The 24,072-nt window shown below is 42.7% G+C and overlaps 1 protein-coding gene across 3 annotated transcripts in view; it reads left to right on the top strand.

Annotated features, from left to right (window-relative positions):
- DNAI3 (dynein axonemal intermediate chain 3) overlaps positions 1–24,072 on the top strand; it is a 958,656-nt gene that overhangs the window by 308,754 nt on the left and 625,830 nt on the right. For all 3 annotated transcript variants that reach the window (XR_014960642.1, XM_085602077.1, XM_085602078.1), the window contains one exon: positions 14,647–14,846. Coding sequence is in view for 2 of the 3 variants with exons in the window: in XM_085602077.1 (XP_085458203.1) it covers positions 14,647–14,846 (200 nt within the window). In the remaining variant the exon portion in view is untranslated. The remainder of the gene's footprint in view (positions 1–14,646; positions 14,847–24,072) is intronic.

Raw genomic sequence — 24,072 nt, 5'->3', positions numbered from 1 at the left:
TTCAGACTTGTGCCTTTTGCATAAATGGTGTGAATTTGTTCAGTAGTTCCTGAGAAAATGAGGGTAAAAATGTTAGTGATATCTATGGCCGGGGAGGATCCGCGCACCCTACCCGCACCGTAAGCGCATCCTCCCCGAACCGAGCGCGCACCCTCCCGATCGCGCGCTGAATGCTAATTGACTGTCGAGTGTCTGTCTACATTCGAAACCAGGAACTGTTGGCGGCCATTTTCTGCCTCGGTAGAAGCAAGGCTGAAGAAGCAAGGGGAATAAGTGTGTAAAACATATAAAGAGGGCAGAGTGGAAATACTCTGATCCTCTAGAGGTGCTTAGGGGGTCCCAGAAGGACCCCCTGGGGCCACCTTTTTTTTTTGTTTTTTTTTAAACGGCGAAATGCGCGCAGGGTGCGAGCATCCTAGCGCATTGGGTGCACGGATTCTCTCGCGTTGGGTGCGCGGATCCAAGGAAAAAAAAAAACATTTTGGGAGATAAAGATCAAGCTTAAGTGTTTTGTTCTTGAGTGTCTCTAAAAAGAGCCGTTGTGTTCATTGAGAGTTGTTGGTACTTATAAGTAAGTACCTATACAGAGTCTAAAGGTGTTGAAGAAGACTCTGTTTCCTTCATCAATAAAGTGTACTCCATCTCTCCTATACATCTCTTGCTTATGAAAGCGCAGATTGTTATTGTAAATGGACCCGATTCTATAGTCTCGGAGAAAAGCAGAAACAGATTTATTCACATGTTTCCTAGCTTTCTCAATTTGTGGACAAAAATTATCGGACCAGTTCCATTTCTGCCTTTGGCATATGTTAGAATACACAAAGGCAGTTTTGGGGAAAAGTGAAATCAGTTCTGCAAAGGTGTCCTTCATAAGGATTTCCAGACCTACCCCAGTCAAAGTGCGTAGGTCATTGCCACCACAGTGCACTATTATGAGGTCAGGGTGTTGGATATGCATGAAGGATTTCACCAATGGCATCAATTGGTGCCACTTTAACCCTCTCTGTCCAATCCATTTAATGTCTACATTTGGCAAACCTAGGTCTTTGTGAATGCCTTTGTTTTCTGCATACCTTTGGCTCCAGAAAATATAGCTGTGTCCCACAATCCACACTCTAAGCATCTTGAAAGGAGGTCTGGATGCACTCAGATGGTCTTTGTAAATGAAGTGGCAGTTTGGAAAGTAAGATGTTTCTAAAATGGTGGCTAAGATGCAGTTTTGAAAAAAGACAAGAAATCATTTGTTGTTTGACAATCTTCTACACTGAAAGGTAGGGTGTATATTTCTGTTTTTTAAACGCATGATTCTTATTGGTTAACAAAAACTGATTGTAAGGAACATTATATATGATAAGCTGATATGTTAAAAAGTCAAGCACACTTGCTGTCTTGATTAGCAACATTGTGTGCTGAACTTGTGACCTGTGTGCTCAGTACAGTGTTCCATGATCTTTTCTATGGTAACGGGCAGAAGGCAGATTGGGGGAAGGGTTCAAATTTATGTAATTTGGAAAGGGTTGAAATGTTTAACCAATAGAAATGTGTGTTTGCTTTTGAATTTATGTGGGAAGGAATGTGATTTGATGTTTACATATATATGTGTGGGAAATGAGAGGGAAACTTTGCCATTCTTTGGTTCTGCTGACAGGTGCACAGTGCAGAGATTCTGTATAAGAAAATCTGGTGTGTGACTGATTCTGGTGTGTGACTGATATACTTCTTGATCTACAAAACAACTTGAAAGGTGAGTTATTTAATTGTGAGGGGATGTATGTAGACTATTTTGATTTTAATCAGACTAATGTATTTCTCCTGCTAAAGTGTAGGGAGTACTTTTTTTCTCTACAATCATGTGTTTGCAGACAGATAACTGTGCTGTTTTTATATTTTGGTGGAATTAGAAACCAGTCATTGTTTATGAATTTGTGAAATGAGTTATGTTTCTACACTAAAATGTAGAACTCCTTCTAGATGGAGAAATGTGTTTTGGTATAGTATAGTGTCTAGAATCACACAGTGAGTCTGTGTGCATTTCGGAACCACTGTGAGAGAAGCATTTGGTAACATCGTGTATTTGCTGACAGATAACTGTTTTAAAACCTGTCATGTTGTCAAGTTTTAGTAGCATTAGAAGCCAGTCTTTGCTTATGCATTGATAAAATGAGTCATGCTTTGACACTAATGTGCTGTACTTTAATATGTAGATTGTGTGTAGTCTCCTTACCATTTGCACAGTAGCGAATGAGTTTTGGTAAGCTGCTAGGGATAGTGTTGCTTATCTAGAATCACACTGTGAGTCTGTGTGCATTTGGGAGCCACTGTGAGAGAAGCATTTGATAACATTGTGTATTTGCTGAGAGATAACTGTTTTAAAACCTGTCTTGTTGTCAAGTTTTAGTAGCATTAGAAGGCAGATTTTGCTTATGGTTTGATTAAATGAGTCAGGCTTTGACACTAAAGTGCAGTACTTAAATATGTAGATTGTGTGCAGTACCCTTACCTCTTCTAGACTAGTGAATGAGTTTTGGTAAACTCCTAGGATAGTGTTGCTTGTCTAAAATCACACTGTGAGTCTGTGTGCATTTGGGTAAGGATTGTGAGAGAAGCATTTGGTAACATCGTGTATTTGCTGACAGATAACTGTTTTAAAACAGGTTATCTTGTCAGGTTTTAGTAGCATTAGAAGCTAGTCTTTGCTTATGCATTGATAAAATGAGTCAGGGTTTGACACTAAAGTGCAGTACCATGTACTATTCTCTTCACTGCGCCAGAACTGAAAATTTAAAAGTTTTACCCAGGCACTGTCCTAGCAGTAGTCTGATGATTTAGTCAGTTTCCAAATACTCATGTTGTGAACCATACATTACCACATAGACTGCTTCAAATGTCTATGCAGTATGCATGCAGTCTTCTAACATACTATACACTTGTCTTTCACACCTTCAATTCCCTAGTCAGTATCCATACAGTCTAGCAAACATCCTGTCACTCCCTTTGCACTCCTCTAGTGACCCATTCAGTACCAAGTACTAATCCATTCACTGTGCTAAAAGCCAACCACTTATAAATTCACCCAGGCACTCTCCTTGCTGTACTCTAATCATTCAGTCAGTAGCCAAGTACTCATGCAGTGAGCTAGGCCTTAGAACATGGACTGCTTCAAACGCCTATCCACTATGTAAGCAGTCCTCTTAACCACCTACACAGTTGTCTTTCACACCTTCAGTTCCCCAGTCAGTATTCATACACTTCTAGCAAACACCCTGTTACTCACCCAGTGTTTCTCCTTATAGTACTGTAATCATTCAGTCAGTTAGCATGTAGTCTTTGAGTGAGGTAGGCTTTAGGGCATGAACTGCTTCAAAGTAGTATGCACTATGCATGTAGTGTTTTACTTTTAACCATCGTCACACTTGTGGTTCAGGGCTATAGTTTCTTAGTCAGTTTTTATATAAAATGTGTTTGTGCAGTAATGGAATAGTATAAATTTGAAAGTTATTAATATACATTTATTTGTGATTCTTTTTTACAGATACTGTTTTTCAACGTTAAAATAGAGAAATCATGGCAGGAAAAAAAGAAAAAGAAAAAAAACTCAGAAAGGCGCAGGAGTGTTTCTCATCCATTTGCACTCTTCTCGTGCAAGATTGTTCGGATGAAGGGTCCTTAGGTGCTTCATCATACTTGCCGTGCCGCACGCGTATTTCTTGTTAGGATCCCCTCACGACAGCACTCTTTTGCAAATCTTGCACGTGACCAAGGTGGCATTGGTCTTTGTTTGCCCCTCGGAAAAAGTAAAAAAATTCCACACCACTGAAGAAAAACGTTGTGGGCGTGGTGCCTCCTCCAAAAATTCATCCTTAGATTCGGTGAATATTTTAAAGCGGCAACATTTACAGTTTTTGGAAGTTAAACTTATAAAATTTTGTTAGCCATAAGCATTTTATATATGTGTGATTTGTATCTTTGTGGTATTTTACTGAGAATAGCATGTTGGTTTTTTTTTAACAATCTTTCTGATTGGTTTTTTTTTGCCCGCTGTTAGGTGATGAGTACGATTGAAATCACTATTTCTAGTGAAATTCAATATATTCTGAGAACAGCAAAAAAGGCAAACAAATTACTTTGAGGAAATTATGCTGTGTTGTAAAAAAATGTATTATAATTTTTTTCTTCTTTTCTTTCACAGATCCAAATTTTATTCCTATTATTGTGAAGGTAAGTTTAACTAAGTCTCAATATGCAGAATGAGGAGGTCTGCAAGAAGCTACAAAGTTGAAACACGTTTCTAAAAACACTCTGTTTATACCTATGTAGTTTTGAAATCTGACCATAATCAGATATCATGTGACCTGCAAAAAAAGAGATTTGAGGGGTTCATAATATTTCCCATTGTACCTATTGAAGAGCCGCAATCATTTCAATCATTCTTCTTTGAATATCTTTGCAGACAAAACTCTGTGCTTACCTTCTATCATTCGCAAGGAATTTTAAAACCGGAAATATGTCACTTTTTGTAACATAGTTATTGCGCAAGACACTCTTTCATATTTACAAAGAGAGGAAAAGGCACTCTTTGCACTTTTTTATACTCCATGTAAATACAACCTCATTATGCACACCACTTTGCGTTGAAAGGGTGTTCTATAAGTGTTGTTGTGCATGATTGCACTGACTACTAATAGAACAAGACACATGTCTAGATTTATCAGAAATCATAAATCTCGATATGTGTGTGAATGCTGCACCATTCTAAAATTGGAGTAGGAAAGCACAACAAGGGGAATTGTTTTCATTTCTCCACATTTTTATATCTTCAGTGCATGCTGAAATGTTCAGCATACATTGAAGGAGAAAAATGCATTTTCTCATTGTTTTTGTGCAGGAAGGTGTGTCTTCCTGCAGAAAAACAAACAGCATATGACACAGATATCCTTGCACTATGGTGCAGGGGTGCCTGTGTCACCACATGGCTGCAGTTTAAGCAGCCGTGCAGAGAGAAGCATAGATTTGCAACATATTTATGTACATATGTTTCATCCCTGTGCTTCGGAAGAACTACAGCACACTGCAGTTAAAGAGGTTACTGTGTGATGCTGCAGCACTTCCTCATAGTTCTGTACTTTTACATTCACCATACGCTACTAATGCATTCATTCAGTCAATTACGTACTACACATACATTCATCTAAACTTTCACACACTAACAAAGAAATTTAGCTCTTTTTTTAAACCATGAAAGTTAGTTCTTAGAAGAACTTTTTTTTTCTTCTTTCTTCTTTTATATTTGTTTTAGGTTTTTCCAACAATTTTGTGATTTTTTTGGTTTTTCTGGAGAAAAAAACACAAAAAAAACAGGGGGAACCAAACAATGAACTTTAGGGAACAATAAAAAACCTAGCAATTGTGACTTTCTTTAAAAATTGAAATGGAGGACTGATGTCCAAGTTTTGGGCTGATGGATGCACTCTTGAAGTGCTTGGCTGCGATGAGGTGGAAGGCGCAGGAGCAGGAGTGTTTCTAATCCTTTTGCACTCTTCTCGTGCAAGATTGTTCGGATGAAGGGTCCTTAGGTGCTTCATCATACTTGCCGTGCCGCACGAGTATTTCTTGTTAGGATCCCCTCGCGACAGCACTCTTTTGCGAATCTTGCACGTGACCAAGGTAGCATTGGTTTTAGTTTGACCCTCAGGATACGTAAAAAATTTGCTCACCACAGATGAAAAACGTGGTGTGGGTGGTGCCTCCTCCAAAAATTCATCCTCAGATGAATGAGGAGATGCAGGTGATGCCTGCTGCCCTGAAGCCATTTTTAGTTGAAAAAAGTTAGAGCTAAGTGTAAACTTAGTCTAAAAAATCTTCTTCTCTGCAAAGAGATGCTCCCAAAGAAGGTGAAAGAAGAATGATTGAATTGGGTGGGGTCTTTCAATAGTTAGAACAGAAAGTGTAATGAACCAATCAAATCTCTTTTTTTGCAGGTCACATCGGATCCGCGCACCCTGCGCTTACGCATCACGCACCCAGCACGAATCCGCGAAATTGAATTAAAAAAAATATAGGATTACATGTAAAAATATATTACTTTTAAGACTAGTTTAGAGTTTGTCTTCAATTAATATTCACATGAAATACATATATATGTTTTTTAAATGTTAAATATTTCGCGGGATCCGCGCACCTACTGCGTCCGTACATCGAACGTGTCGCGTATAGGGTGGGAGTCGCGTACTGGTCGTATTGCGATCGCACACTAAACACGTACCCAATGCATACAATGCACGGATGCTAACACGTCAGGATCGAGAACGGTGCGCATAGGGTGCGCGGATCCAAAAACATGGAAAAAAATATATAAAATAAAGTTTTGAACATATAGTTAAAAAAATATTTTTAAAAATATAAAAAAATATGTTTTAAAAACCCAATAAAAACAAATAATATTTTTTAATTTTTAAAAGAATTAATTGAAAAAATAAGTTAAAAAAATGGTGATAAAAAAGTGTTTAAAAAAACATAATTAATGAAATTGACACACTAAATTTGAAAAATATAGAAATCCAATGAAAATCATTAAACATGATATCTTTAGAGATAAGTTATAGATAGGAATTAGCATTTAAAAAACCTTTGAAATTCACTGAAAAAACCATAGGTTTCATGCACGTTATAGTTAGAAATTGGCATTTAAAAAACCTTTGAAATTCATGGAAAAACCAAAGGTTTCAGGGGCGTTATAGTTAGGAATTGGCATTTAAAAAACCTTGAAAATTCACTGAAAAAACCATAGGTTTCAGGGGCGTTCTAGTTAGCTGGACATTTCCCTCATACAAAACCCTAGAAATTCCCCTGTTATAGTTAGTTCTGCTAACTATAACTCGCGCCCCCGCAATGCACTGCTGATGATGTCACATATCATCACCATATATATATATATATATATGTATAAGAATGTTGCAGATTTCCTATGGATACTAGGTCCTAACTATAACTATCTACTGGCGACCGCCAGTTGGTAATACATATATATATAAATATATATAAATATATATATAGTCGCCAGTAGATAGTTATAGTTAGGACCGTGTTTCCATAGGAAATCTGAAAAGTCTATTTTGAATAACTTTGGCGCCGGTTGACGGATCCTCGCAAAATTTTCAAAACTAATGGGGCGCTCCGCTCAGCTCCTACCCTGGAAGTCTCGGGGTGATTCATCAAGCGGGGGCTAAGAAAAAAGGGGGTCCCAAAACGCGTTTTCCCCATGCATTTTCCCATAGGACCTTTAGTCGAAGGTACAGCCCGAACGGCTGAACAGAATTACTTGAATTTTGGCAAAGAGGTAGTCCTCAGGTCAGGGATGTGCCTTTTGCATAGATGGTGTCAATCTGTTCAGTAGTTCCTGAGAAAATTGCAGTTAAAAGTGTATAAATATCTATATGCGCGCACCGTGCGTGCAACGTGCGCGCACCGTGCCGTGCGCGAGCGTAATTCTGATTGGTGGTTACATGTCAGTCAACATTCGAATCGGTCGAAATCAGGAAGTGTTGTCCGCCATTTTGTGTGTGACAGTGAAAAAGAAAGGTGGAGAACGTGAAAAGGGGGCAGGGTACAGAGTTCCTGACCCCCTAGCTTTTGTCAGGGGGTCCCTGAAGGACCCCGAAGGGTGAAAAAAACATTTTATTTTTCTTTCAAAAAATCGCGAGGTGCGCGCACCGTCGCGTTGCGCGCACGGTGCGCGCGCGGCGGAAAAAAATCATTAAAAAAATAGAATTAAAAATCAAATTTAAGTGTTTAGATGTTAGGTGGCTCTAAAAAGAGCCGTTGTGTTAATTGAGGAACAGAGGAACAAAAAAATGAAAAAAATTATGGGGTGCCGCATGTGTGCTGCTGTATCTTGCTCTCTATTAGGGGAATGCTGGTGTCACCATAAGAGAGAAGAGCATTGCACGCATTGCACCGTATATGCACCCTCTTGAACAGAGGGTGTATATCCAGAGGAACAGAAGCAGGTGAAGCTGCCGCCGCAGATGAAGTGCTCGGCTGAGCTGCCGATGATGTGCTCGGCTGAGCTGCTGCGGATGTGCTCGGCTGAGCTGCTGGAGGGTTGTCTCTAGCAGCTCGAGCAAAAGCCACAGGATGTACTCCTTTAACGTGCCTGAGCATAGTGAAAATACTAAAAGAGTATTTATTTTTAGGATCTCCTCTTGATAAGACAACACCACAAATATTGCAGGTGACTTTTGGAGCATTCACCTTCTTCTGCCCCTCTGGAAATGTAAAATATTGCCATATAAAAGAGTCTTTCTGTTTCCTCTGTCTCCGTCTCACAAGGGTCTCCTGCTCACTCCCAGAAGATGACTGCTGCTCTGCCATTCTCAAGTACTGGAGTACTGGAAAAGCTGCTCAGCTCCTTCTCCCAGGGAATCAGAAGAAATAATGAGGGGAGTGGGTGTGGTGTTGGAAGTTTCTGGAACTGAAACTACTATAAACCAATGAAAAGTGTTGTTTCTTAATCATATGACCTGAAACTACTATAAACCAAGGAAAAGTGTTGTTTCTAAATCACTTGACTTGCCGTGCGCGCACGGTGCACTCACGTATGCGCTTACGGAGCACGCGCGCATGCGCGTACGGAGCACGCGCGTATGGAGCACGCGCGCATGCGCACGGAGCGCACGCGCTTGCGCGTACGAAGCACGCACGTACAGAGCACGCAAGATGTACGCATGCGCACGACATACGCATGCGCACGTGGAGCACGTACGCATGCGCACACGGAGCACGTACGCATGCGTGCACCGTGCGCGGTCAAAAACCCTTTAAAAAAAAAAAAATGTTTAACCCCTTCGGTGCTCATGACGGAATGGTTCCGTCATGACCCACGGTTGAGCTGTGCTCATGACGGAACCATTCCGTCATGACCACACCCGCGCAAGATTCCGCCAGCACAGCGGCGGAATCTGCGCAGCATCGAAGGGGTTAAGTGTTTATACGTTTATAGAAGATATTAACTATGCTGTTCAACTTTATCCAAATTTTTTAAAACAGGAGCTGAGCCATTCCATATTACAGGATAAAGTCAATCTATAACTATATACATAGGTAGCTTATTGTAAAATAAATATTTAAAAAATAATAATGCATTCATAAATTAGCATTTAAAAAACCTTGCAAATTCACTTAAAAAACCATATGTTTCACACACGTTATAGTTAGGAATTAGCATTTAAAAAACCTTGCAAATTCACTGAATAAACCATAGGTTTCACACACGTTATAGTTAGGAATTAGCATTTAAAAAACCTTGCAAATTCACTGAAAAAACCATAGGTTTCACACACGTTATAGTTAGGAATCAGCATTTAAAAAACCTTGCAAATTCACTGAACAAACCATAGGTTTCACACATGTTATATTTAGCTGGACATTTCACTCGTACAAAACCATTGAAATTCCCCCGTTATAGTTAGTTCAGCTAACTATAACTCGCGCGCCCGCAATCCACTGCTGATGACGTCACATATTACATCACACATGACATGGTCAGTGACATCACTCATGACATCACTGATAACATCTCAAATGACATCACTGATGACATCATCCATGTGATAAATTACCACATCTTCTCACACCCTAATATAACCTTTGATACACCGACTCAAAATTCCATTCTCAAAACCATAAATACTCCAATACAAATAACTACATACCCACTTATTAACTCTTAGGTCTACAAACACCTCCACTCATTCACCTGTACAGTCACTCATACTTACAGTAACTCCATACAAGACTATCATATGCATTTATACACCTATATAGACACTCACACACCACCAATCATCCATAGAGGTACTCTCACACCTAGTCAGTCATGCAAATAATCACACTCTCATTTACTCACCTATGCAGTTATACACACTCAAGTTCACTTACTCATAAAAATAGTACCACATTCTTACGCTCTTATAGAATCATTGATACAAGCACACACTCATCCATACAGTCACTCTCACAATCACACACTCTCACACACTCTCACATCTACCCACTTATATACTCTTACACACATATATACTGCCTTTCACATATGTAGTTAGTCACAAATGTACCACTGAGATATACATTCAATCCCTAACACACCCATACATACACTCACTCAACCATACAGCCCATCACAGATGCACTCCTAAAACCATGCACCCATAGAATCACCCACTCACACATCTATGCATAGAGTCACACACACCCTACCCACACAAACAATCAGGAACCCATACAGATACTGAGACAAGCAATCAATAACTCATATAGACACTCATATAGCTATTCACAAAACCATGCAGCCACTTATACACCAACATACAGACACATACAGACACATACAGACACATACAGACATTTACACAGTTTAGTCACTAGTCTGCAGTAAGATACATTTAATGACTCACTTATAGAATCAGTTACGCACCACAGAAAATCATCCATTTACACACTTGTACACCCACTTATTCTTCAACAGGCCTTTCCCTATATATATTAAACATATTAAAATTGTTCAGAAACACATACTCAATGGATGATGTCATCAGTGATGTCATTTGAGATGTCATGAGTGATGTCATGAGTGATGTCACTGACCATGTCATGAGTGATGTAATATGTGACGTCATCAGCAGTGGATTGCGGGCGCGCGAGTTATAGTTAGCTGAACTAACTATAACGGGGGAATTTCAATGGTTTTGTATGAGTGAAATGTCCAGCTAACTATAACATGTGTGAAAACTATGGTTTTTTCAGTGAATATATATATATATATGTACATATATAAGAAAATGTAGATTGACACTTTTTTCACATTTAAATACAACTTTTAAAAATGACAACAAATGTGGCACATGTGACCTAAAAATATACTCATTCATACCGCACATGTACAGGTGATAAAAACACACATGGGGGAAAGGGGTGCCATACATAATCCCAGTGTAGGTCCTTAATTCATTGTTTACCTAGTGTAAGAGGCCCATTTGCCTCATGGTCTGCTCTGGTTGGGTTCCTCTTATAGTCACATTCTAATGGGTGTGTTCAAATGTTACCGCAGAAAGCGAAGGGAGAAAAAGATAACAATACAGGAGACAGTAAATAAGTAAGTCCCCACACGCTTGCTCAATATAGTCAGTAAACCGCCTTAAACCCTCATGGTTGGACGCAGTATCCAGTACTTGTTGTAAGCACTGCTTCCTTATTGTTTCAACACATCACAACGTACTATGTCAAGGTGCCCGCAACGATCCTACTGTGCCCAATGGAACAGCTGTCTGGAATTATTGGGGCTAAAGCAGTGTGGGTCAGTATTTAAAAGTAAACTGGCTGACAGAAGTGGCCAATCGGCCTGCTTTCTGAATCTTCAACCTCGTTATCCATGATGAATCCCACTTGTGTTCGGGAGGAACTCTCAATTGCTGGTATCAGCAAGGCGTGTTGCTTAGGCCACGCCCACAGTTCTCACTTTTATGCGAGATCTGGCCCACTGCATCAGTCGTGCTGTTCCAATAATGCAAAACCATGTTCGGTGTAGGTGGTCAGGTCCAGCCATTTCAGCCAATGGCAGTGCGGTGCTCCAGGCAGGTCCGTGAGACTTTGTGAATAAAAGCACTGCAAAGGCAGTCACGCCAGCCATGCTGTGTCTCAGTTACCAATGGCAGACTCCAGTGTAGTCAGGGACCATGGGAAATGCTCTCTATTTCCAGCTGGGAATGAAGAAAAAAGAAGGGTGAGATGAGACTTATTTGTCTAGGTCCATTCTGTAGGCTGTTACACACATACCCACTATCTACTAATGTAGGATTACTTTTGGTTTCTTTGCAAGTGATGCTCAGCAGCGGCCAGTGCAGATAAGTGCAGTGGGGTAGGGCAGAGGGGTGTTGACAGACGATGGAATATGGAAAATTAAATAAATAAAGAAATCCTTTTCTGTTGTCTGTCGACATCCCCTCTCACCCCGTCCCGTCCCACCACGCTTACCTGCACCGTTAACTGCTGGTGATGCTTCTCATTGTGTTTTTAGGTTCAGTGTACTTCATAAAATTGTAAAAATATGTGAAAATTACCTAACTCTGTAGATTATAGCCAATAATCGATGTATCCTGCATTACTTTACTGTTTATTTCGATGGTGTAGCGGATTTCTTCTGTAAAGCTCTCTATCATTTTATTGGGTCCAGCTTGTGCTATATGAAACCAGAGATAAATATATTCCATGACAAATTATTTTTTTCCAAATATGTCTTTTGAGTATCATAAAAATCATATTAGATCAGAACAAAAGTGTGACTTTCTCATGACTAATAACATCACAGTCCAATCAATAATTTCCACGATTGCACATGACTGCGAAAAGTTTAACAGCCCTTGGATGGCCCGAGATTAGGTTTTCTAGATCTGCTGATGACAGTGCAGGTTCAATGCTGGGGAGAGGAGTTGGCCTAACGGTTAGGGCGCTCATCCTCGAATCTGAGGAACTGGGTTCGAGTCTCGGCAATGACGCTGAACATCCCGTGATTCTGGGCAAATCACTTAATCTCCCGGTGCCTAACAAAAATGAATGTGTGTCCTCATGTAACATATGGTGCTATGTGCTATGGTGCTATGTAAAGCGCTCTGATACCCGATTCGGGTCAAGTTTGCGCTATATAAAAAAAAAATATTTAAAAAATGGTACCTTATTAAATATGGACATGAAACCTGGTGTACTGCAGTTCACGAACCACCAGAATTTTACATGTGGATGGTGCATTCTGTGTAACGATCAATCCTGTGAGACTCACAGGATTATTTCTGGTTTGTCAGTCCCACAACTCTTTTCACCATGAATAGACAGACTTAAAAATACACACTATGAATATGGTTTATGAATTGATTGAGTTCAACGTCCTATCCTAGTGCATAAAAACGCATATACATGTACCTCTAAAAAATGAACAAAACCGTGACACTGAAAATAATTATTTTAAAAAATTGAACAGCGATTGCAACATTGTAATGCTTTTTTCCTATTTTCCCTGCATTTAACAATGGGGTGAGTCTCTATTCTTTATCCCTTGCCTTCTTGCCTTTAGCTGAGCTGTTTAGCGCCAAAATATATTGCGCGAGTTTCTAAGGACACCTCTCATACACATGCCTAAGTGGAACAACCAAAGTGTTGTTGTGTATTAAGATATTTGTTGTCTATCTCTGTGCTCAGTAGTTTTGGCTTCCAGCAAACCAATATGGCTAGGCTATATCCTAGGTGCTTGCCTGTGTTCTTCACAAAGGGTGTTTACAGCTTCTACTTGGTCTATATTTGTCTCGAAGGAAGTTGAAGAATCCTTTCCGCCTCATACTTGTCTGTACCCAAATTGACGCAAGAAATCAAATATTTGTCTTATTGCACCTTCAGTTAATTCTGTAAAACTTTCAAACCCACTTATAGGTGAATAATTGATGCACTGTCAAACCATGATAAAACAAGCACGATACATGTGCAAACAACTCTAAATGCAATATGTTTGTAAATGAGAAAAAATGCACTCGAAATAAATTAATATATGAAATGCAGGTGATGGGCACATAAGCAGAAAATGTGAATATTACATCAGTAGCCATCTGTCTAATTCTCTAGTTCAGACAGCTTACATTGTTCAGTTAATGAACCACCTTCAAATGAGTGGTTAAGATGTGTTTCTGCACTCACTGCTCTCCTGCCTATAAGTATATTCGCATAAACAACAGTAATATTTAGTGAGAAGTGTGCTCCAAGACTCTTACTGGGAGTATTGTGTTTATGACCCCGCCCATTCAGGCTTCCATACAGTGTGAAACATGCCTGTGCCATTACCTAAGAGTATGACCATACCACAAACGGAGTATTCTGACCTCAACTGTTAAGCAACCCTATACAGCGGGTAAAATACAATCCCAGGCTTTGTGTTGTTTACCACCAGACTTCAACAATCAGGTGAAGCTTTTATCCCTTGGCACAAGAAGAACGTTTTCGGCATTTACACATACCTTTCCTGCTCAGGGAGATCTTTTATATCCTGTATACATTTAAAAATTATCCATATCTGCTACAAGTTTCTGCGTCTGAGTATACAACCTTCGGCTCTTTGCAGTACCAGCCATTTGAATGTAAGCTGAGTTCCATTTCGCTAATACTACCATGCGCTAATGTGAATCCCTGAAAAACGCCTTGTGTCATTGACTGTACAGTCTATTTCAATGTTGCCACTTGTATGATGACCTTGCCTTGAACATTCTACTGTTATATATTTTGTGTCAATAAATGAAGTTGTTGCTTCAAGGAAACCGTAATGATTAATATGGTTGCATCGAATCGTCTAAATTGTAAATAGTTGTGTTGAATGGTCTACAATATTTAGGGTTTTGCTGAAATGTAATGTAGAAACGAGAGTCTATGATACAGCTTCTCCCTGGACCCTATAAGCATTACACATGCCAGCCCATTGTTCTGTTTTGGGGAACTAGCGTGTTTGTGGAACGGAGAATCTAAGGCATGAGTGATGGAGTACAAGTGACTTTCAGTGAAGTTTTCGTCCTTTTAATTGAAGAATAATGAACTTTTAAACGTTTTGTGTTTTTGTAGATCAAGTATATGGTTTCCCGAATCCGAAAAAAGTTTGGTGCACCAGTTTCCTTTCGTGATCAAGATCCTTTAGATGTAAAAGATGGCTACATAGAATGCACTTCATATGAAGATAAACGTTTCACCATTGAAATGAAGGAGAGGGACATTGGCATCCAAGTTGTCTCTCAAGAAAAGGAAGCGAGCACTCAAACTAAGTGGTAGGCAGGCCTATTACTCTTTAGCAATACATTTTGACTACCTGATTAATATGTTCTGGACGTTAGCCGTTAAATGTTTTCATAGAAGTATTTAAAGATGTCTGAAAATAACAAGCTCCATCATGTTGCTACTTGTGTGAAATGTTTCTGAGCATTGATGCATGGGCTACAAAAAACGGAATCTAAATTATAAATTGCTTAACCCCTTCACTGCCGGAAAATTTGCAAACCTCTGTGCTGGCTTTTTTTTTTTTAAATCGACATTAAGTTCTGTAAGCCTATGTACATTGTTGGTCTCTTTCTTCTCCCTTACAAATGGATGGCTTTAAATGGGCTTACGCCAGCCAGGAATCTCCTTGGTTATTCATGGCAAGTGAAAGCTAGCTAAATAATAGCTGCCCGGGTTTCAGATTGCTATGTGTGACATTTTCATAATTTCAGGGCAATTATGAGTGACATTTAACAAATATGAGTGACACTTCCTGGCAAGCAAAAACAAGCAATTAAGACCAGTATAACATTTAAATATCAGACATTACACCCATTTGAGCAACAACACACTCTAAGAAGATCTTAAAACTGCTGCAAAGCACCAGACACTGAAGCACCTAGTGCCTTTCTAAGCTGATCGTACTGTTAAACAAAATGAGTTCTCAGATCTGCACCACTCTCATTGACACTGCTTGCTGTGTCACTGGAAACAAAAGAATGTTTCTGTAAATTTTAGCAAAGTCAGTAGTTGTAGTAGGATCAGACTATCTTTTGCGAAAACTGACGCAGCGTGACCGCCTCACCTCAAGTACAGAGAACAGCATAATGACTGCTATAGTGGGAAAAAAAGAGAAGGAGGCGGATGAGGACAGTTTTCCAGGTTGGGTCTCCTCACATGATAGCACACATCATCTGTCGCTGGGGTCCAGAATGTAGCCAAGTTGCAGATTGCACTACCACCATTTTGAGCAGGTGTTTCTCTTTAATTTCTTCTGCTCTGACAAACATAAAATAAAAAGCTTTACCTATTCACTTTCTTGACTGCTCGACTATAAATCTGGCCAATCAAATGAGCAAAGAGACATACATTTTATTAAAAGCACCGATAGTTTTAAGAGTTCAGAGGTTATAAATGAAGGTTTAATCTTGCAGCTACTTTCATTTGAGGTAGGCGACGAGCGGAGACGGCACTGTGGAAACAGACGCCCTCTCCCCCCAAGCTGGTACAGCTCTCACAGCTGCACGCAGCAGCCCTGCCCCGCCGGCAGTGCCGAAAGGGTCAGGTACGAGTCGTTGACCTCTAGTCCGTGGGATTAATCATGATCATACCACTACGCACATTGCACACATCGGGCCGAAAGTGGTGAGCAGCAGCTCTCTCTGCTGCAGGGCAGCAGCTGGCTCACAATGGCAAGTCAGCAGCTGCCAACACTGGTGGGGCTGGGATCACCAGGTGAGCCTCAGAGAGGCCGAGGCAATGCTGCAGTGGTGCGAGCAGCATGCTCATCACCTCAACTGCCCCGTAATGTTGAGCAGCCTGCTAATTAACTTAAAAATGCCGCTCCCTCCACTTGCGCTGCGGGCAGCACAAAGACATGTCAATTAAAATGATTCTGACAACTGCACACCACCACGCGCCGCCACAGCTTTCAGAAAGGTGCATGCATTATAGGTGCTGCAGCTTCACAGCTGTGATTGGCGCTATACTGCGTGATTTCGTATTTCAGTGCAGGGATGCAGACCACCACACTGAAATGCGTTAGTATAATGCCTGATGCATGATACTTGGCATGCCTGATATTGTAAAAAAGTGCTCCGGGATCCCCACACATGGGTGGAACTATTCGTGGGATCCCTGCAAGTGGGCGGGACTATTCAGTTCTAAATCTTTCAGTGGAATACCCCTGAAAGAGAACTAGAAATACAGGTAATAAACCATTCCATCTTTGTCTATGCATACCTAGATGACTGGTCCATTGAGGCACCTTCTTACCAACAAGTGAGCCAACATTATCGAATGATATAATGAATCTCAAACGACTGGGCCTACATATAAATTAGTATAAATCTATTCCCGGGCCCAATCCCTTCACTACCAGGGAGCGATCTTAGATACAATGCGCACAAGAGTGTTTTCCTCAGAGGAGAACAGATTATCTATCCTTCAGACTTGCTGCAATCTGAGGACAAAGGCCCATCCAACAGCGAGATGAATATCCTCTCTTCTACGATCAATAGCATCATTCATTTTTCTGGTCCTGAATGCACACTTGTATATGAGGCCACTGCATCAGCATCTGGAGGGTCAATGGGAATAACTCTTCGGAAGATGAGAGTACAAAGCGACTCAAACAATTCACGCAACACAACCACCCAACTGGTGGTGTCACTCAGAGAGCCTACTGAAAGATATGTTATGTTATGTTATAATATTTTTAAAGTGCAAACTGTTACCCGAAGGTGTCCTGGCGCTATCTACAAGATACATTTCAAGACATTCCAACTCAAACCCTAGTGACGGATGCCTCCCTTTTGGATTGGGGTGCTTACATGGACCACCATTCCAGATTTAAGGCCAGTGGTAGATGAGAGACCATTCCTACTGAAGTTGAAATCATTATATTTAGCCCTGAAGGCTTTCCTCCAATCTTTCAAGACAAACTATCTCCTTGTTCAAACAGACCATACAAAGACTATACATTAGCTGAACACGCAGGGAGTACCTCAATTCAGATCTCTGTCTCTGGATCTGCAACCAATCTGGAAATGGTTATTCTCTGTAATCTCTGGGTCACAGTGATCCATCTTCTGGGAATCCAGGATATTCAAATGAACACTCTCAGCAGAGCCATTCAAGAGAATCATGAATGGGTATTAAACAACTACGTCCTTCAACACATCTTGAACCTCTGAAGAACTAGGATCATAGGTCAGAAACTTTCCCTTCTGTCCGATTACATATTTTCCATATGAAAATTTTCTGCATGTGATTTTGCAGTTAAGTAAAACAAAAAAAACAAAAAATTGGAGGAGGAAAAATATGCAATTAGGACACATATATTTTGAAATGCTATGTAACCTAAAAAAATGTTATGGTGCAAGTCATACCTCCATTGCTCTGACTGTCTGCCTGAAAGAACACGCTGAAAATTATATTTTTCCCAAAAATTATAACTCCTTTCATTCACCGGTCGACCATACTATTTTGGTCGGCCGTGTCGAGCAGGCAGGCCTCAGAGGTGCTACCCTGAGTTGGGTGGAATCATTCTTGTCCGACCGGACTCAAGCAGTGAGACTGGGCACTTTCACAGCCCCTAGAATTAAGAACGATTGCGGGGTCCCTCAAGGCTCATCCCTGTCCCCCCTTTTATTTAATTTATACTTGCGTCCCCTCTTGTACTCCTTGAGGAAATTCAAAGTGTGGATCTTTAATTACGCTGATGATCTGCAATTGGTTTTCCCCCTGGGGTCGCCGGATGCTGTCACTGAGTTTAGGGAGGTCATGGCTCATATCCAGAGTTGGATGGGCCTTAACCACCTAAAACTTAACCCAGGCAAGACTGAATTGATCTTGCCTGGGAAGAGCAAACTCAGCTGGGGACCTCAATTTTGGCCTCTGGAGATGGGAAACCCCCCCTCCAATTCCCGCACAGTTAAGAGCCTTGGAGTCACCTTTAGTGAAGACCTCTCCCTGAAAAGTCAGGTAGGGTCAGTTGTTTCCGCTTGCTTCTTTCAGCTGCGCAAGATTAGAAAGATTGCCCATTTCCTAACCCATTCTGCCCTGATACAGGTGACCATCGCCCTTGTGCTGTCTAGGCTGGACTACTCAAATAGTTTATATTTGGGCCTTCCAGCCGGGCAGCTCAAGAGGCTGCAGCTGGTTCAAAATCAGGCGGCCAGGCTGATCTGTGGGCTTCCTAAATGGCAGTCCATCAGGCCAGGCCTGGCAGACCTGCACTGGCTGCCGGTAGCCCAGAGGGCGGCTTTTAAAACCGGCTGCATTATCTTTAGGGCATTACAAAGTAAAGGCCCCAAATCTATCATCAATCTGCTTGCCAGATACACCCCCTCCCGCAACCTCCGCTCTGGTCACAAAAACTTGCTCATGGTGCCGGTTGTTAGGAAACAACGTCAGGGCGGCAGCTCTTTTCATTTTCTTGCTGCCTCCCTCTGGAACTCCTTGCCAGCTTCGTTAAGGTCACACGAGGATATTCTAGCCTTTAGACTAGCCTTTAAGACCTGGCTTTTTAGAGAGGCTTATCCTTAGACGTTCTAAGTTGTCCTCCTGTTGTTGTGTTACGCTCTGAAAACCTCCTACAGCGCTATGAAGCCTACGGGCGTACGTGCGCTTTATAAGCTAAATTTAACATAACATAACATAACCCTTGTACTAGAATATATTGCTGCCAAGCAGTGAACTCCATCTGTATACACTGTGTTCACTGCATTTAAGAAATTGAAACCAATTGAAAGTGAAATGCCAGTATAGGGTATGTGTTTTTGGTAATACTACTGGGCTATATGGAAACATACCACAGCCACATATATTCCCCATCTACACAGCTACATCTGTCCCTGGGTGCCAATCAGACCTGCCTTTAATGTGACTGGCTGGTTGGTAGAACATACTGCACTTGATATCTCTCCGATTTTTTGCATTTATTTTCCAAAACACAGTAGTACCTTCCGCTTTCCCTCACACATGAATATATCTCTGCTAAGGCTTGACCCCAATATATGCTTCTCTGGATCTTCTGGTGCCAGATATGTATAGGTTGTGTCTGGGTTCTGTCCCCCTACAAGTGGGTGCAGTGCATCTGAGAAAATTGGAAGTCATCTGTAAGTTAAATGCCATAACCATATGTTTTTAACATCTAAACATCCCAAGATTCCTAGAGCTGGGTGCCATACTTTCCTCGCTATGACTTGTGGACCTGGAGATCACATCGAACATGGCACTTGTCAGTCTTTTAGCCTCTTTTTCAAAACATTTTATTATCCAGTATTAGGGGTGTCTTTCATAGATTCACATGCCTGAATCATTCCCCGTCGTTGAGACGGGAGCCTCCGGTACATAAAAAAGTAATGTCCTATAGACATACATAGAGAAAAATAGGCCTAAGGGCCTCCCCTTAATAGCCTATCCTAGTCCTTATGTAAAAAGGACTAAACTCTTAGAGCCAGCCAATCAGCTGTCGCCTCCCTCTAGAACCTTCCTGGCAGGAGCCTCAGTCCCTCAGATTTTCTACCGCACGTTGTGCTAGGGAGTCTCCAGCCTGAGTTCTCCTCAGGATTTCCTTCAAACCAGATTGTTCACTTTTTAAGTGACTTACTTCTTCAAGGACTTGAACGCACACCACTTCAGGCCACTTATTACTGCAGTGAGTGTTTATTTCTTCTAAAACTCCTGGCATGTCTGAATCCCAGAAGAAAGCCCTTTTCAGGGCCTGCTCTTCATGTGGGAAGAAAAGGCTACATGTGGACGACAAGCATGACCTCTGCCTATATTGCCTTTATCCTGACCACGTGCCTAAGGACTGTAAAATGTGTAGGTCTTTCCCTCACAAGACCTTGAGAGACAGAGAGGGTCGTCTGCTTATCTGGCTGGACAGGCTTAAGCACAGGGAGAGTGTGGTATCCTCAGAGGGAAGCTTCTCCAGAACCTCTGAAGTCTCCCTGAAGAGGCCGAGAGTGACGTCTCCTGGCCCCTCAGACGCTCCTCCTATGAAGACACACAAGAAGTCTTCAGAGGCAAGATCTTCAAAATCTTCAGTGTCTGACAAGGACTCTCTGACTTTTAAAAAGCCTACCCTGTCGGCCAGCAAGATTGCGACACCTTCCTCAGCGCAAAAAAGGGCACCAGGTCATGTCTCCACTGCGACGACAACTGTGTCAACAACGACAGCGTCGTCAGTCTTCTCGTCGACGACGACCACCCCTTCATCGTCATCAGCAGGTACACCTATCTCGTCTGTTATACTGCTAAAACCGTCGTCGACGTCTAAGACATCGTCGACGACGAAGATTGTCCCGTCGACGACGACATCGTCGATGAGGAGCCCCCTGTCGACGGAAGAGTCGACGACGAAGACGAGGGCGTCGACGACGAAGGCATCGACGACGAAGGCATCGACGACGAAGATGTCGACGTCGAAGGCATCGACGACGAAGGCGTTGACAACGAAGGCGTCGACGACAAATGAATCGTCGACGAGCGCATCGTCGACGAGGAAAACATCGTCGACGGGGACACCGTCGACGAAGGCCATGCCGTCGACGACGGTATCGTCGACGGGAGCGTCGTCGTCGTCCATGGGTATTTCTGAGCCATGGAAGAAATCCGAACTAGTAGGAATGTCGTCTATGGCCCTACCACCGTTACCAACAGCACGGAAGACTGCAGGGGATCCTGTACATGGTTCTGGATCTGGCAAACTGACCAGAACACAGATTACACCGGAAACAACGTCTCCAAGTAAGGTGCAAACCAATTTGCCTATGGAGATTCTTCAGAGTGAGGAGTCGGAAGAAGAACTTTTTGATCAGGCTACTTCCCCTTCTGAACTGCACGTCAAATGTCAGAGCACGGACGAAGAACAGGAGGAGATGAGCGGCCAGGAACGCCCCGTCCGGGAACAGGTTCGCACGGAGGTCACCCCGATGGTATGCCTTCCCCTGTCAATTGTTAATGACCTCAAATACCTTATCCGGGACTACAAGCAACGTTTCCCGGAATCGCCAGCACTGGACACAGGGGGCCCGGTGCCTACTACCAATCCACCAACGACAGCCCCAAAGCAAACACGACCAGCTACTCAGGTCTGCCACGAGAAACTGCCACCTCAGGTGATAGAGTCATCGGATGAGGAGGCTGAGGAGATGGAAGAGGGGGAGGTCCAGGAAGACCAGACGGACCAGGATGAGGAGGAGGAGTATGTGGCATCCTCCCCAGCTTCCCCACAACCGCGCCAGGCTGATTCACCGCCAGTGGATATTGGCGGTTTTCATAAGATAATTGAACGAGCAGCGACGCGGTTTCATATGGTCATGGAATCGACGGAGACTGAGTGCTTCTTGCATGACTTCAAGGAGCAGACGAAGAAGACGACGAAGTCAATCCCAATTATTGACTTTCTCTGGGACCAGGGAAAGAAACTAATGCTGACGCCGGCCTCCGTACCGGCGGTTGTTCCACGCCTGGATAAAAAGTACAAGGCTCCATCCGCGGCGCCGGCTTGCCTTATTGGACACCCGAAACCGGATTTGGTCGTGACCCAGGCGGCCCAGAAGAATTCTCGTAACCCTTCCTCTCCTCTGTCAGCCCCACCAGACAAGGAGGGCAGAAAGTTGGACACAATTGGCAAAAGGTTTTCGACCACTTCGGCAATGACCATCAAGGTGGCCAACTCCATAGCCCTGTTAGGGCGTTATAACCGCCAACTTTGGGAGGATATAGCCCCATATTTAGCGGAGCAGCCAAGCGCAGTTCAGGAGGAGGTCAAGGCAGTACTTTCTGAGGGCCAAACCTCGGCGGCCGAGATCATTGATTGTGCCATAGATGTGGCCATGACAGGTTTTCGTAAACTGGCTGGGGCTGCAGTCCTGCGCCGTCAGGGATGGCTGAAGGCAACATCGTTCAGGCAGGAAGTGCAGACGAAGGTGCTGGACATGCCCTTCGACGGACAACATCTTTTCGGAGATAAAATTGATGAGGCGCTCCAAACTATCAAGAAGGACACTGATACGGCTAGAGCGCTGGGAACCTTGCAGGCAAGGAATCAGTCCTTTCGGGGCAACAAATCTAAAGGCCAGTCCTCCTACAGAGGATCCTACCAGAATAGGTCCTCGTATTCCTTCCAGAATAAGACCCAGTACCAGCAGAAGCAGCAACAAGGTCGGCAGTCTTCTTATGGAAGATCTAACTTCAGGGGTAAGAACCAGAAGAGGGGCACCGGCGGACGCCAGTGACCAGTTACTCCAGCCAGTCCAGCTACTCTCTCCCTCATCAAAGATTGGAGGAAAATTGACCCATTTCCTGGAAAATTGGCGCCTCATCACCACGGATCGATGGGTACTCCAACTACTAAGATTCGGCCATTCCCTAGAATTTACCACCATCCCACCTGCAACCCCTCCCCGCAGGTTCACACACAAACATCTGCGACTACTACTCCGAGAAATATCGGAGATGTTGAAGAAAGGAGCGATCGAGCGGGTTCCATCGGCTCAGAGGGAGAAAGGATTCTATTCCCGCTTCTTTCTTACACGCAAGAAGGAAAAGAAGTGGAGGCCCATTCTAGATCTCAGGGCACTCAACTCTTTCCTGAAGAGTCAGTCGTTCAGGATGGTGACGCTCCAAGAAATACTAGGCATTCTAGAAAAAGGAGATTTCATGACATCCTTGGATCTTCAGGATGCCTACTATCACATCCCGATACTCAGGGGGCACAGAAAGTTTCTACGTTTCGAGGTGGCAGGACAGCACTACCAATTCAAGGTCCTGCCGTTTGGCCTCAAATCCGCTCCGCGGATTTTCACGAAGTGCCTTTCACCTGTGGCAGCTTTCCTGCGTCAAATGGGTCACCAAGTCTTCCTCTACCTCGACGACTGGCTGGTAAAGGCACCGACAGCTGCAGGCGCAACCAAATCCTCCAACGCCTATACCAATCTTTTCCAACATCTAGGATTGACTCTCAATCTTCAGAAATCCTATATGTCCCCAACAAGAAGCATCACCTTCCTCGGGGCGACCCTGAATACGGAATGCGCGAGGGCATTTCCTTCAGAAGAAAGAAAAAACAAGATAATATCTATGGCCACGGCGGTGGCATCAAGGAAGTCCCTAAGGGTTCGCACCTTCAAATCACTCCTAGGAATGATGTCTTCTTGTATACTCCTCATCCCTCACTGCAGACTTCGGATGCGTGCATTGCAAGAAGCCCTCACGAACCAATGGACTCAGAGTACGGGTTCGTTCAAAGACATTGTGAGGATAACACCGCGAATATCCAAGAGCCTCGAATGGTGGAAGGATTACAGGAATCTGTCTATAGGACTGCCATTCCTGCTTCCAGCAGCGCCGCTGGTGATCACCACCGATGCATCTCTGGTGGGCTGGGGAGCTGTCCTTCAGGACCTCCGAGTAAGCGGCAAATGGTCAGATCAGGAGCAGCATCTCCATATCAATCTTCTGAAATTGAGGGCTGTGTATCTAGCGCTACAAGCCTTTTTACCA

This window comes from Triturus cristatus, chromosome 4_2 (assembly GCF_964204655.1).
Source record: "Triturus cristatus chromosome 4_2, aTriCri1.1, whole genome shotgun sequence".
Classification (NCBI taxonomy): Eukaryota; Metazoa; Chordata; class Amphibia; order Caudata; family Salamandridae; genus Triturus; species Triturus cristatus.
This window is presented reverse-complemented; position numbering and strand designations above follow the sequence as displayed.